Source organism: Erythrolamprus reginae, chromosome 2, assembly GCF_031021105.1.
Source record: "Erythrolamprus reginae isolate rEryReg1 chromosome 2, rEryReg1.hap1, whole genome shotgun sequence".
Lineage (NCBI taxonomy): Eukaryota > Metazoa > Chordata > Lepidosauria > Squamata > Dipsadidae > Erythrolamprus > Erythrolamprus reginae.
The window spans coordinates 47,174,660-47,189,627 of NC_091951.1; the positions used below are offsets into that span (position 1 = coordinate 47,174,660).

The window sequence follows — 14,968 nt, forward strand, 5'->3', positions numbered from 1 at the left end:
TTTTTGATGATTTTCCGGATAAAGCCAAGATTATCAAACGGAAAAAAAACATGCCTCTGTCAGCAAGAACAGTTCATGACCGTGCCATCATGATGGCAAATCAGATTGAGGCATCCCAAGTGAAGGACATAAATACAGCTCTGTTCTTTTCTCTTGCTTTGGATGAATCAACTGACGTAAGCCATATATCTCAGTTCAGCATCATTGCAAGGTATGCTGTCGGTGACACGTTACATGAGGAAAGTCTTGCTGTTTTGCCTCTGAAAGGGACAACAAGAGGGGATGATTTGTTCAAGTCATTCACTGAGTTCACTAAAGAAAAAAATCTACCAATGCATAAACTTATTTCAGTGTGTACTGATGGTGCTCCATGCATGGTAGGAAAAAACAAAGGATTTGTAGCGCTTCTTCGTGAACATGAAAAAAAACCTATCCTTAGTTTTCACTGCATCCTACATCAGGAGGCACTTTGTGCTCAGATGTTTGGTGAGCAGCTTGGTGAGGTGATGTCACCTGTCATTCAGGTGGTCAACTTTATTGTTGCCCGTGCTTTAAATGATCGCCAGTTTAAAACACTCCTGGATGAAGTTGGGGATAATTATCCTGGTCTGCTTCTGCACAGCAACGTGCGCTGGCTGTCAAGAGGGAAGGTGCTCAGCCGTTTCGCAGCTTGTCTGAGTGAAATACGAACTTTTCTTGAAATGAAAAACGTTGACCATCCTGAGTTGTCCAACACTGAGTGGCTCCTGAAGTTCTTCTATCTTGTAGATATGACTGAACATCTGAACCAGCTCAATGTGAAAATGCAAGGCGTTGGTAATACAGTTTTATCGCTTCAACAAGCTGTGTTTGCATTTGAAAATAAGCTGGAACTGTTTATCGCAGACATTGAAACAGGTCGTTTAATACACTTTGAAAAACTGGGAGAGTTTAAAGATGCATGCACAGCAAATGACCCTGCACAACATCTTGATATTCAGCAGCTAGCAGGCTTTACATCCAATCTCCTGCAATCATTCAAAGCGCGCTTTGGAGAATTTCGTGAGCACACTCGTCTTTTTAAGTTCATCACTCATCCACATGAGTGTGCACTGGACAGCACTGACCTGAGTTATATCCCTGGTGTCTCCATCAGAGATTTTGAGCTACAAGCTGCTGACCTGAAGGCTTCAGACATGTGGGTGAATAAGTTTAAATCACTTAATGAAGATTTGGAAAAACTTGCACGACAGCAAGCAGAGTTGGCAAGCAAACACAAGTGGAGAGAAATGAAACAACTCCAACATGCAGACCAGCTGATTGTCAAAACTTGGAATGCACTTCCTGTCACATACCAAACACTGCAGCGTGTGGGTATTGCTGTACTGACAATCTTTGGCTCTACCTATGCATGCGAGCAGTCTTTCTCACATCTAAAGCACATCAAGACTAACATACGTTCATGTTTAACGGATGGAAGTCTCAACGCCTGCATGAAGCTAAACCTCACCACGTATGAACCAGATTACAAAGCCATCAGCAAATCCATTCAGCACCAGAAGTCACATTAATGGTAGGAAGTATTCTATTCATCGTTGGTTAGCAACAGCATTAAAACGTTATTATGTTATAAAAAAAAGAGTTCGGAGATTTGTTGTTCTTTAAAATTAAATACAAGTCAATGTGTGCACTTTATGTACAGTGAGACTATTTAATAAAGTTCAATTATTTATTACACTGGGTGTGCCTGCTTGTATGTACCACTTTAAGTAGTAAATGCTTTAGTTCCCTATGGGTCTGAGCCTCTCTTTTTTGTTCATTTTCTGTAAGACCAACACTTTTAAAAGGGCCACTGACAGATACAATTGCTCCAGCGGTCACTTAGTACACAAAGGAGTGTTCCCCTCTGCTGCACTAAGCCACCGCTGGACCTAAACAATAATTCGCTGTAAAATAATAAAATAGATAATTGACATAACTTACAATGCGTTGTGTGACATGTCCAACATTCCAGCTTCTTTCTTCTGCGAATGCCTCAAAGCTGGCATTCTCTCAACATCAGGTGGGAAGAATGCCAGCTTCCAGTCATGCGCAGGAAAAAGAAGAAGCCAGACTGCTGGACTGATGTCATGCATCGCAAGCTCACAATGTAAGTTATTTAATTTTTTTACTGCTAATTACCATTGTTTCAGTCCAGTTGTGGCTTTATACAGCAGGGAGGAGCATTCCTTGCTGTACTAAGTGAACATTGGAGCGATTGATCTGTCAATGGCATATTGTACGGCTCTCGCGGAATTATATTTCAAAATATGTGGCGTTTACGGCTCTCTTAGCCAAAAAGGTTCCTGACCCCTGCACTAGGTTCTGAAATGGATGAGGAGGAAGGGGAGTCGGATCATGAGTGTGAGCTGTCAGAGGATGAGGGGCCTCCTCCTGATCAACCTGCCTCAGCAATGCTCTTCAAACCAGCATTATTCGACGTCCTCTTGAGGAAAGCGAAACAGGTGGCCGCCTTATCTGCAGCGTCCAAGCCGGTTGAAACAGCAGCGGGCACTCAACCAGCAGTGCGCCTATTTACGGAGCCCCAGCCTGAGTCATGCCACATACCATCATCGCAGATATTTTTGGACAATATCAAGCGACCGTGGCAACAACCGGCGGCAGCTCAGGGTCCCTCAATGTTGGACAGAAAAATGTACACTTTCGACCCTGAGATTGAGGACGTGCTGGCTTTTCCGACCATTGACCAACCGGTGGCCAGCTTGGTCTCAAGTGCGTTGGTCCTGTCGGAACATGCAGAGGGCCTCAAGCCTGACGACAAGAGGGCCGAAACACTAATAAGAAAGACCCATCAGATGGCTTCGTGGGCCTTAAGGGCTTCGCTATCCGCTTCATTCTTTAACAGGGCCTGCATTCTCTGGTTGCAGGAGATGCAGACCAGGGTAGGACCGGAGGAGGGGCGCCTTCGGCAGGATATAGGCAAGCTTCTTTTGGCCTCTGAGTTCTCGGCAGATGCTACCCTGACTGCAACCAAATTTGCTTCACGGGCGATGGCGGCCACATTGTCCTCCAGGAGGTTACTCTGGCTGCGTTCCTGGCAGGCTGACGCAAAATCTAAGTGGCGGCTAGCTTCGGCTCCTTTTCATGGCTCAGAGCTCTTTGGTCAGGCCTTGGATAAAGCCCTTATAGAGGATAAGGACAAGAAGAAGGTGCTGCCTAAATCAGCCAAACGAGCCGATTGTCGCCAGACGCCATTTTACCGCCGGCAGTCCTTTCGTCAAGAGCCTGCTACGGCGGGCACACAAAATCCAAGGCCGTATTCTGGAGGATTCCATCAAAATACATTCAGGAGCAACAGAGGAGGCTACGGTAACCGAGGGCGGCAATATCAACAAGCCAGAAAACCCTTTGGGAATGCAGGCCAGAAGGGATTCCGTGGCCAAAAGTGACTGCACCACTGGGATTCCTATCAGAGGCCGCCTTCAGGCATTCTCTTCGGTATGGGAAGACTCAACCACAGACTCTTGGGCCATCAACACTGTTTGTCGGGGCCTCAGGCTCAATTTCCTCCGTTTGCCACGCCAACGTTTTGTTCAATGCCCTTGGATTGCATGCCCCCACAAGAGGTTACTCCTACAGCAGGAGATACTACACCTGGAGGACATAGGGGCCATAGAGCCGGTTCCCTTGGACCAGAGGGGGCAGGGGTACTACTCAGTGGTATTCGTGGTACCCAAGACTTCGGGGGGATGCAGGCTTATTCTAAACCTGAGGCAGCTCAATGTTTACGTACGATATGTACGATTCAAAATGCACTCACTCCGCACGATACTTTCTTGCATCAGGAGGGGAGATTACATGACCTCCATAGACTTGAAAGAGGCCTACCTGCATGTACCGGTACACACGGAACATCGCCAGTTCCTCAGGTTCTGTGTCAACGAGCGCCATTACCAGTACCGGGCGATGCCGTTCGGGTTGTCATCGGCGCCCAGGACGTTCACAAAACTTCTGGACATCCTGACAGCTTCCCTAAGATCCAGTTCGGTACGCCTCATGGCGTACCTGGACGATATTATTATCCTGTCCAGATCTCCAGAGAGAGCTCGCACGGACCTGCAGTTGACAATTCGAACCTTGGAAGATCACGGCTTCACAGTCAACTTTCCAAAGAGTCATCTCATTCCCACGACCCGTCTTCAACATTTGGGAGCGGTGATAGACTCTCAGGTGGGCGAGGTTTTCCTTTCGGACGAACGCAAGATGAAGATTCGGGACATGGTAAGCTTTCTTTGCCATCAGCAGCGAGTGACCTTAGCCTTGCTATCTCAGATACTAGGGTCATTCGTATCTTGCATAGACATCGTCCCTTGGGCCAGATTCCACACCAGGCCCCTGCAGTGGTTCCTCCTCCCATACCAACGGAGTCGATCGAGCCACTCCCAGCATCTGGTATCAATCCCAAGGAGTGTCAAGAAGTCGCTCCCATGGTGGCGCTCGCCCACGCTTCTTCGAGGCTCCCCCTTCCTAAAACAGAGGGAGGTGGTTATCACCACGGATGCGAGCCTCAGAGGCTGGGGGGCTCACTCAGAGACTCAAGTGGCTCAGGGGGTGTGGACATTGTCAGAGTTAGCAGACAACCATATCAACCTTCTGGAATTGAGAGCGGTATTTCTGGCTCTTCAGGCATTCCTAGAGGAGTGTCAGGACACTCATGTCTTAATTCTCACCGACAACGTGGCGACTCGATCCCACTTGAATCATCAGGGAGGGACGAGGTCAGCAAGACTGATGCGAGAGACGAATATTCTATTCTCATGGGCAGAGACATACTTGCTTTCAATCAGGGCAGAGCACATCTCCGGGGTAGACAATGTGCAAGCGGATTGGCTCAGCAGGTCCACCCTCCAACCGGCCGAGTGGCGTTTGGGAGATCAGGCATTTCAGGCGGTGACAAGGAGGTATGGGACTCCGCTGGTGGACCTATTTGCCACAGCAGAAAACACACACCTGTGTCGCTTTTTCTCTCGTTTCCCTTGTCCGGGAGCCGAGAGGATCAATGCCCTCAGGAGCCCGTGGCCGGAGGGCCTATTGTATGCGTTTCCGCCGGTGTGCCTCATCCACCGAGCAGTGGCCAAAATAATTGCGGAAAGGGCCGAGGTGATATTCATCGCCCATTATTGGCCGCGCCGCCCATGGTTTGCGGATTTAATGGACCTGTCAATCACATCACCATGGCGACTCCCGATCAACCTTGTCTCACTAACCCAGGGATCAGTCTACCATCCGGATCCCCAATGGTGGAAGCTTGCCGCGTGGCGCTTGAGGGGGACAGATTGAGAGCAGCAGCGCTTCCTCAAGCTGTGATTTCCACCATACAAGCGGCCCGTAGGCCGTCAACGACAAGGATTTATCAGTCCACCTGGTCAGCTTTCCACAAATTCTGTGTTGCCGCTGGAACATATCCACTATCAGCATCGGTAGGACACGTTCTATCCTTTCTGCAGACCGGGCTAGACAGGGGTCTCGCCCCTAACACCCTGCGCAGACAGGTGGCGGCGATTTCAACCATCATTAAGCTGGATGAAGGGAGAACAATCGCTCATCACCCATGGGTGAGGGATTTTCTCAAGGGAGCAGCTAACATACGGCCCCAGACGGTACACAGATTCCCATCATTGGATCTTTCCTTTGTTTTGGATACCCTGACGGCGCCCCCATTTGAGCCTCTCCGCAGTATTTCCCTGCGCCTTTTATCCTTTAAGACTGCCTTTCTGGTGGCCATCACATCGGGCAGGAGAGTGTCGGATTTGGCGGCTCTTTCGGTAAGGCCTGACCTTTGTCTTTTCCAACAGAATCGAGTTGTTTTAAGACCGGACCCGACATTCCTGCCCAAGGTCAACACCTTCTTCCATAGATCAACGGATATTGTGTTGCCAGATTTCTGTGCACGAGGTAACCATCCGCTGGAGTTACGCTGGCACAAGATAGACGTGTGTCGAGCCCTTAAAATCTATGTTCGTCGGACGTCCACTTTCCGTAGAACGGAGGCCTTATTTGTGTCTTTTGCAACATCTACGATGGGAGCTAAGGTGTCTCCTACGTCGATTAGTCGATGGGTGACATCTTGTATTATTACAGCTTACACCTCACGATCTAGGACAGTTCCTGAGAACATTAAGGCTCACTCCACAAGGAGTGCGGCTACTTCTGCGGCGTGGTCCACCCAGGCACCTTTGGAGGACATCTGCCGAGCTGCGACTTGGGCCACTCCGAATACGTTCATAAAGCATTATAAACTTGACTCATTCGGGTCCTTGGAGGCGGCATTTGGCCGAAGAGTGCTGCAGCGGGTGTGTGATGCCCATACGCTCCTGGTCCAGCCTTCTCCCGCCCTGGTATCGTAATCTTGGGTATATCCCATGTTGGACTCTCCGCAGCAGTGCATTGGAGAAGGACCGTTGAAACTTACCTGAACGGTCTTCTCGATGCACTGCGAGGAGAGTCCAAACCCAACCCGGCCGTTTGGCCCAGGGGCTCAGTGTTTGTTGAAGTTGACTTAATAAAGTTGTGTTAGTTGCACTACTCCTTCGTTTTTATTGACTGAGCTATAAGGGGGTGACTACAGGGCGGAGCTAATTAATATTATAATTTAACTCAGTCCCTAACCAATCAGGCTGAAGTATCACCCATGTTGGACTCTCCTCGCAGTGCATCGAGAAGACCGTTCAGGTAAGTTTCAACGGTCCTTCTCTAAAGCCCTTTCAACACTCCATATATTCATTTGACTTCTCCCCTGTGTGGATCCTTTGATGGGATGTAAGTTTACTGCTTGTAATGAAGTCCTTTCCACACTCCATGCATTTATATGGCTTCTCCACTGTGTGGATCCTTTGATGGCGTGTAAGATCACTGCTTTTAATGAAGTCCTTTCCACACTCCATGCATTTATATGGCTTCTCCCCTGTGTGGATCCTTTGATGGCATGTAAGTGCACTGCTTGTAATGAAGTCCTTTCCACACTCCATGCATTTATATGGCTTCTCCCCTGTGTGTATCCTTTGATGGCGTGCAAGTTCAGAGTTTCTTCTAAAGCTTTTTCCACACTCCTTGCATTTATATGGCTTCTCCCCTGTGTGGATCCTTTGATGGGGTGAAAGTTCAGAGTTTTTTCTGAAGCTTTTTCCACACTCCTTGCATTTATATGGTTTCTCCCCTGTGTGGATCATTTGATGGAGTGTAAGTTCAGAGTTTGTTCTAAAGCTTTTTTCACACTCCATGCATTTATATGGTTTCTCCCCTGTGTGGATCATTTGATGGAGTGTAAGTTCAGAGTTTGTTCTAAAGCTTTTTTCACACTCCATGCATTTATATGGCTTCTCCCCTGTGTGGATCATTTGATGGTGTGTAAGTCCAGAGTTTGTTCCAAAGCTTTTTCCACACTCCATGCATTTATATGGCTTCTCCCCTGTGTGGATCATTTGATGGAGTGTAAGTGCAGAGTTTTTTCTGAAGCTTTTTCCACACTGCATGCATTTATATGGCTTCTCCCCTGTGTGGATCATTTGATGGTGTGTAAGTCCAGAGTTTGTTCTAAAGCTTTTTTCACACTCCATGCATTTATATGGCTTCTCCCTTGTGTGGATCATTTGATGGTGTGTAAGTCCAGAGTTTGTTCCAAAGCTTTTTCCACACTCCATGCATTTATATGGCTTCTCCCCTGTGTGGATCATTTGATGGAGTGTAAGTTCAGAGTTTGTTCTAAAGCTTTTTTCACACTCCATGCATTTATATGGCTTCTCCCCTGTGTGGATCATTTGATGGAGTGTAAGTTCAGAGTTTGTTCTAAAGCTTTTTTCACACTCCATGCATTTATATGGCTTCTCCCCTGTGTGGATCATTTGATGGCGTGTAAGTCCAGAGTTTGTTCTAAAGCTTTTTCCACACTCCATGCATTTATATGGCTTCTCCCCTGTGTGGATCATTTGATGGAATGTAAGTGCAGAGTTTTTTCTGAAGCTTTTTCCACACTCCATGCATTTATATGGCTTCTCCCCTGTGTGGATACTTTCATGGGATTTAAGTTCACTGCTTCTTCTGAAGTCCTTTCCACATTCCATGCATTTATATGGCTTCTCCCCTGTGTGGATCCGTTGATGGCATGTAAGTTCCTTTCTTGTTCTGAAGTCCTTTCCACACTCCATGCATTTGTATGGCTTCTCCCCTGTGTGGATCATTTGATGGGGTTTAAGTTCAGAGTTTGTTCTAAAGCTTTTTCCACACTCCATGCATTTATATGGCTTCTCACCTGTGTGGATCATTTGGTGGGGTTTAAGTTCAGAGTTTGTTCTAAAGCTTTTTCCACACTCCATGCATTTATATGGCTTCTCACCTGTGTGGATCCTTTGATGGCGTGTAAGATCACTGCTTTTAATGAAGTCCTTTCCACACTCCATGCATTTATATGACTTCTCCCCTATATGTCTTCTGTTGTGGGAAGCAAGATGACCACATTGGTTCTTTCCACAGTCAATGTATTTAATTGGCTTCTCTCCTATGTGCACTCCTTTCTGAGATATCACTCTTTCTCTAGAACGAGTTAATGTCACACTGTAATTTTTTCCATTGTTTTTACATATGGAGTCTTCTGGGTTTGGCTGTGTTGGAATATATTCATTTACATCTAATATGTCTTTGAATAGTCCTGCAACTTTTCCATTATATTTTTTCTCTATTTTTCCTAGTTGTTCAACAAAACCTTGCAACTGAGCATCAACTGAAGATGGGCTTTCCTTATTCCAATTATTTGATGGGTTTCTCTTCTGCCTTTGTTGTTCCAATTGATTTTCAGGCTTCTCTGTTCTGTTCCCAAGTCTGTACTTTTGGAATGGTTCAATCATCTCTTTATACCCTTGCCCACTATAACCTTTAAGGGAAAAGAGGAATTAAAATGTTAGCAAGGTTAAGAATGAAGGAGAAACATCTAAGAAAATAATTTTAGAAAACCTAAGATTTGGCTTAAGCCAAAAAAATTAATTGAATTGCAATCCTTCATAGCATGGAAGCACCTGGGCCAAAAAATATGAAATCTCTGTAACAGAGTTTAGCATTACCTGAAACCAAAGAATTACTTTATCACTGGCATGTTTAAATCGAAATAGAAAATCTCAACAGTTGACAAATGGCATGGAATGCATTTAAGCAAAAAGCCATTGATCTATTTCCATACTAGGAGCAGTAAAACCACATATCTTTGCCTTTTCCTTCTAAAGACATGACCTCTATTTGGAGATACTTAAATAAGAAACAGCCAATGGCATCTAACCACATCATGTCTTCCTGAACACTTCCTGGAGGATAGAAAACCTTACCTAAAAAAGCCGAGTTTCTGTAATTTTCCAACATGACTTCCCAATGCAGAGCTTTTTGGTGAGGATCCAGCTGAGACCACTCCTCCTCTGAGAAATAAACAGCCACATCCTCAAAGGACACAAGACCCTCCTGGGAAAAAAAAATAGTACAGAATAGGCCTGGGAAGGACCACAAGATCTGGCTTTTTGTTTAGAAATTCCCAAAGCAAAATTATGCAGTAAGGTCTATGCTTAGTAGGATTCCAGGATTGAGATGAGAAAATGGACAGAACAAAAAGGGGCGGGTCTACGGCGAGCAGGTGTGTGAGAGCAGAGCTCCGTTCTCCCAAGCCTGATTTTGCAGTTCGGGGGGGTGGGGTTGAAATTCGGCTGAATTTCGACGCAACCACGTTGGAGAGGTGGCTGAAGTAGCGAGGGTTCCTCCGAGCACGGAGGTGTGAAGCAAGCACCCCGTGTGCAGGAGTGAGAACCTCGCAAACCTCGAAGCAAGAGAGTCACCAACCAACATGTTTGTAAGTTTTGTGACTAAAAGAAACGGTGGAGAACATTAACTTTTGAAAAAAAGAAAAGAAAAGCCAAACCACGGAGACTACGGGAACTACAGAATTTGCGGAAACAGCGGTAGTGACGGAGACACGCAGATACGGAGGTTGCTGGGAGATCGGAAAAGGGAGGAAGTGCTCCGGAGTTTAAAGAAGTTTAAAGAACAAACGGTAAAGAGCTGAGGTCCACGACCAAGGGAATAAATAAACAGCAGCGGTGGAGTGTGCTTGGAAGTGACGAAGGAGCCTGCAGAAGCCGACGAGATAAGCGGAGGTGAGCCAAAAGAAGGTGCAGAGAAGAGGAACATCGGGGAAGGAGGAAGTTAGCTTAATTAAGCACTTATTTATATCTCTCTCCTTTCTTTTTTACCTTCCCTAAATCGAAAAAACTGACTAACTGATTAACTAATTAACTTCCTCTCTGATTAACGGATTAACTGGTGAATTGCTATTTATAGCGGAAGAAAAAGAAATTTGACCGAACTTTGATTGAACTCTGATTGAACTTTGACTGAACCCTGATTGAACTCTGATATACTGAACTTGAATGTGAACTTTAAAATTTAAGGACGAAGAATTAGGTAAAACCCCACAACAAATAGAAAGGCTGATAATTATTTTCTGGATGAATTGAATTCCTATGAAGTGAATGGTATTAATGATACAATGAAATAAGTAATTAATCTGTATTTCTATTTCTATCTCAGCTATAACATATCTACAATATCTATACTTAGAATATATATATTAACTTAATAATATTAATATTACTATTGAATATATTGAATTACATTGTCTGAATTATACTGATCTATTGGAGTAAAGGAAGAGGGGGAAAAAGGGGGGGAATATAAGAAAAGAACGATAACAGCTCATCAACAAGTAGCTCAATATTAAAAGTCTAACTGCGCATTATATACCTTAAATCTAACTATATATTAGATTTATCTGATTCCAAGAAAATATTAGACAGATTCCAAGAAAATATTAGTGACAGCCGGCCTGGGGGGCTTCCCAGCACCCCCCCGAACCCAGGTTCGGGGTTCGGGGGGGTGCTGGGAAGCCCCCCAGGCCGGCTGCGACCTTTCAAAACAGCCGTGCCGCTTCCCAGCTGTCTCCTGAAGCCGAACGCCAAAGCCGAACTTCCGCGTTCGGCTTCAGGAGACAGCTGGGAAGCGGCGCGGCTGTTTTAAAAGGTCGCAGCCGGCCTGGGGTGCTGGGGTTCTGGGGGGTGCTGGGAAGCCCCCCAGGCCGGCTGCGACCTTTTAAAACAGCCGCGCCGCTTCCCAGCTGTCTCCTGAAGCCGAACGCCAAAGCCGAACTTCCGCGTTCGGCTTTGGGAGACAGCTGGAAAGCGGCGCGGCTGTTTTAAAAGGTCGCAGCCGGCCTGGGGGGCTTCCCAGCAACCTCCCGAACCGAACCCGGCTGTCACCTTTTAAAACAGCCGCGCAGCTTCCCAGCAGTCTCAGAACGCCGGTTCGTAACTCGAAAAAAGTTCGTAAGAAGAGGCAAAATTTTTCTGAACCCCGGGTTCGTATCACGAGTTGTTCGTAAGACGAGGGGTTCGTATCTTGAGGTACCACTGTACTATTGAATATATTGAATTACATTGTCTGAATTATACTGATCTATTGGAGTAAAGGAAGAGGGGGAAAAAGGGGGGGAAATATAAGAAAAGAACGATAACAGCTCATCAACAAGTAGCTCAATATTAAAAGTCTAACTGCGCATTATATACCTTAAATCTAACTATATATTAGATTTATCTGATTCCAAGAAAATATTAGACATTCAAGTTAATAATCAATTAAAAAGTTTAAAATGGCAACTTTCCAGAAATATACAAAAAAAACATCCGGCTCTTCCTCAACCCAAAAATCAATAGTTAGCATGTTAGCAACAGAAAAGGCCAGCAGTACCGGTAATATTAGCAACACCCCACAAACAACGCAGGAGGCATTAATGGCAATTCAAGAAACAATGCTCAAACTGCAGGAAAAATTAGATAGGAACCATGAGGCAATGAGGGAAGATATGCAAAAAACGGATAATAAAATTGAAATAATTTATCAAACCTTGGAAAAAAATGAAAGAAGAATAGAACAAATTGAAAAGAAAGTAGAACAAAATGATAAAAAAGTAGTAACAATGGATGACAAATTGATACAATTAAATAGAGAGTTAGAAGAATCGATAATTAATTTTGAGATCGATAGAGCAGAATTTTATGTCAGATTCCAAAATGTAGAAGAGAAAGATGAGAATTTAGTAGAGACAATGACAGAAATGATAGCTAATATATTACAAAAAGATAAACAAGAAACAGCTAATGGAATAGATGAGATTTACAGGGTGAATACTAACTACGCCCGAAAACATAAGCTTCCTAGGGATGTAAAAAAGGAGATTAGAAATGAAATATTAAAAATCACAAAAGACGAAGCAATAATTCATAATGGGAAGGAAATCAGAGTTCTTAAGCAAATCCCCCCAAAATTAAGGGACAATCGAAGAGGATACCGACCGTTGGCAGATCTGTTAAATCAAAGGAAAATTACCTTCAGGTGGTTAATTCCGGAGGGGATGCTTATCACATGGAAAGGAAAAAAAATAAAAGTAAATAATGAACTTATGGCACAGGAATTTTACGATGAATTAATAGCGGAAGAGAGGGTGGAAACAGGAAGTCAAAAAGAGATAGAAGAACCCCAGATAGATTCAGATAGCGGGAAAGAAGGAACCTCTAAAGATATAGAACAGGAGGAAGAAAGAATATTGACAAGAGCACAGAAAGAAAACAGGACAAACAGAAGACAAATAAGGAATTAAAGGGGGATGGGAACAGAAATTAAATTAATCTCAATTAATGTAAATGGCTTAAACTCATTTATGAAAAGAAATAGTATATTCAATAAATTACAAAAACAAAATTTAGATATTGTTTGTCTACAGGAAGTACACATTCGACAAAAAAATGAAATGCAATTAGAAAATGAGAAAATTGGGAAAGTATTTACGTCCTTATCACATAACAAAAAAAGAGGGATTGCAGTTTATGTTAAAAAATAATTAGATCCAAGGAAAATATATGCAGATAAAAAGGGAATAACTTTAATCATGAAAGTAAAAATTGTTAATGTATTTGTATCATTAGTAGTAATTTACGCACCAAATAAAAATTTAAAAAAATTCTTCTATAACTTGCACCAGAAACTGATTGAATTAGAAGTAGAAGACATTTGCATGATAGGTGACTTTAACAGTATTATTGATGCCATTAAGGATTACAAAAGTGCTAATAAAAATCGATATAAAAAGAGAAAAGTACTGCCAAAAACGTTTGATCAGATGTGTGAAGAATTAAACTGGAAGGATTGTTGGAGAACAAGGAACCAAAATAAAAAAGAATATACATTCTACTCCAATGCACACCAAAGCTGGTCCAGGATTGATATGGCGTGGGTTAATAATAAGATAGGAAACTTAATAAAACAAATTCAAATTGATAAAAATGATTGGGCTGATCATAACCCATGAGGAGGAGGAGAAAAATAGGAGTTGGAGATTAGATCTACAACTATTAAAAGAACAAGAATATATAGATTGGATTGAAAGAGAAATGAAATTATTTTTAAAAGAAAATAACAATCCAGATATCTCCCTCCAGAATTTATGGGATACAGCAAAAGCCTATCAAAGAGGCTTAACAATAGCCTATAAATTAAGAAAAAACAAGGAAAAAAGACAAAATCAAAAAGAGTGGATATTTAAATTAGGAAAATTAGAAAAAGAATCCCAAAAAGACCCAGGAAACCTAAATGTAAGGCAACAAATTATGCTGATAAAACACAAACTAGAATTAATAGAGATAGAAGAAGTAACTAAGAAACTAAGAGAAGTAAAACAAAATCAATTTGAGCATGCAAACAAACCTGGTAGATGGCTATCGTATAAATTGAGGAAAGAAAGAGAGAAGAAATTAATCCAACAATTAACAGATAAAAAAGAAACAACACATTACCAGTTTAAAAAAAAGAAAGAAATTGCATTAGAATATTATAAAGAATTGTACAGTGAAGAAAATATTAAGGAAGGAGATATATTAAAATATTTAGAGACATGTAAAATCAACTTAATAAGTAAAGAAAATAAAGAAATATTAAACAAAGAAATAACAAAAGAACAATTGGAAAGAACAATTATGAAACAGAATAATAATAAAACACCAGGCCCAGATGGCTTCCCAATTGAATTCTATAAGGCAACATTCCATATACCGGGAGAATTATTATTACAAATTTATAATAAAATGTTAACGAATGGAAAATGCCCGGTATCATGGCAAGAAGCTAACATAACGCTGATACATAAAGAAGACACAGATCCAAAGTATATTAAGAATTATAGACCAATATCTCTGTTAAATGTAGACTACAAAATTTATGTCAATTATAGCAGACAGATTAAAAAAATATTAAACAAAATAATACACTCTGATCAGAATGGTTTCCTACCTAACAGACAAATTAGAAATAATATAAGAATTATATTAAATGTGCTAGAATATTATGAAAGCCATAATGATAAGGAGTTTGCAATGCTATTTCTAGATGCTGAGAAAGCCTTCGATAACCTCAATTGGGACTTATTTAAAAAATTAATAAATACTATGGATTTAGGAGAGAACTTTGAAAATACAATAAATAAAATATACTCCAAACAAAAGGCAAGGATAATTATAAACGGAGATTTAACCAATACATTCGATATTAAAAAAGGAGTGAGACAAGGCTGTCCACTATCTCCCTTAATATATATAATGTCTATAGAAATACTATTAAACCAAATTAGAGGGGAATCATCAATACAAGGCACCCAAATTAAACAGCAAATATATAAAACACAGGCTTTCGCTGATGATCTGGTCTTCTTCTTAGAGAATCCAGTTAGCTCAATGATATACTTAGTAAAAGAATTAGAGAACTATGGGAAAGTGGCCGGCTTAAAAATAAATAGGAATAAAACTAAAATATTAACCAAGAATTGTAACCAAGATTTAAATAAATTATTAATAAA

At 42.4% G+C, this 14,968-nt stretch overlaps 1 protein-coding gene across 1 annotated transcript in view; it reads right to left on the reverse strand.

Moving 5' to 3' along the window:
* Window positions 1-1,885: 1,885 nt before the first annotated feature.
* LOC139160336 (zinc finger protein 420-like) overlaps window positions 1,886-14,968 on the reverse strand; it is a 30,075-nt gene continuing 16,992 nt past the window's right edge. The window contains exons 5-6 of the mRNA XM_070738100.1: window positions 9,351-9,480; window positions 1,886-8,905 (exon numbers count right to left, since the gene is read on the reverse strand). Of these exons, the coding sequence (XP_070594201.1) occupies window positions 6,744-8,905; window positions 9,351-9,480 (2,292 nt within the window). The 3' untranslated portion in view covers window positions 1,886-6,743. The remainder of the gene's footprint in view (window positions 8,906-9,350; window positions 9,481-14,968) is intronic.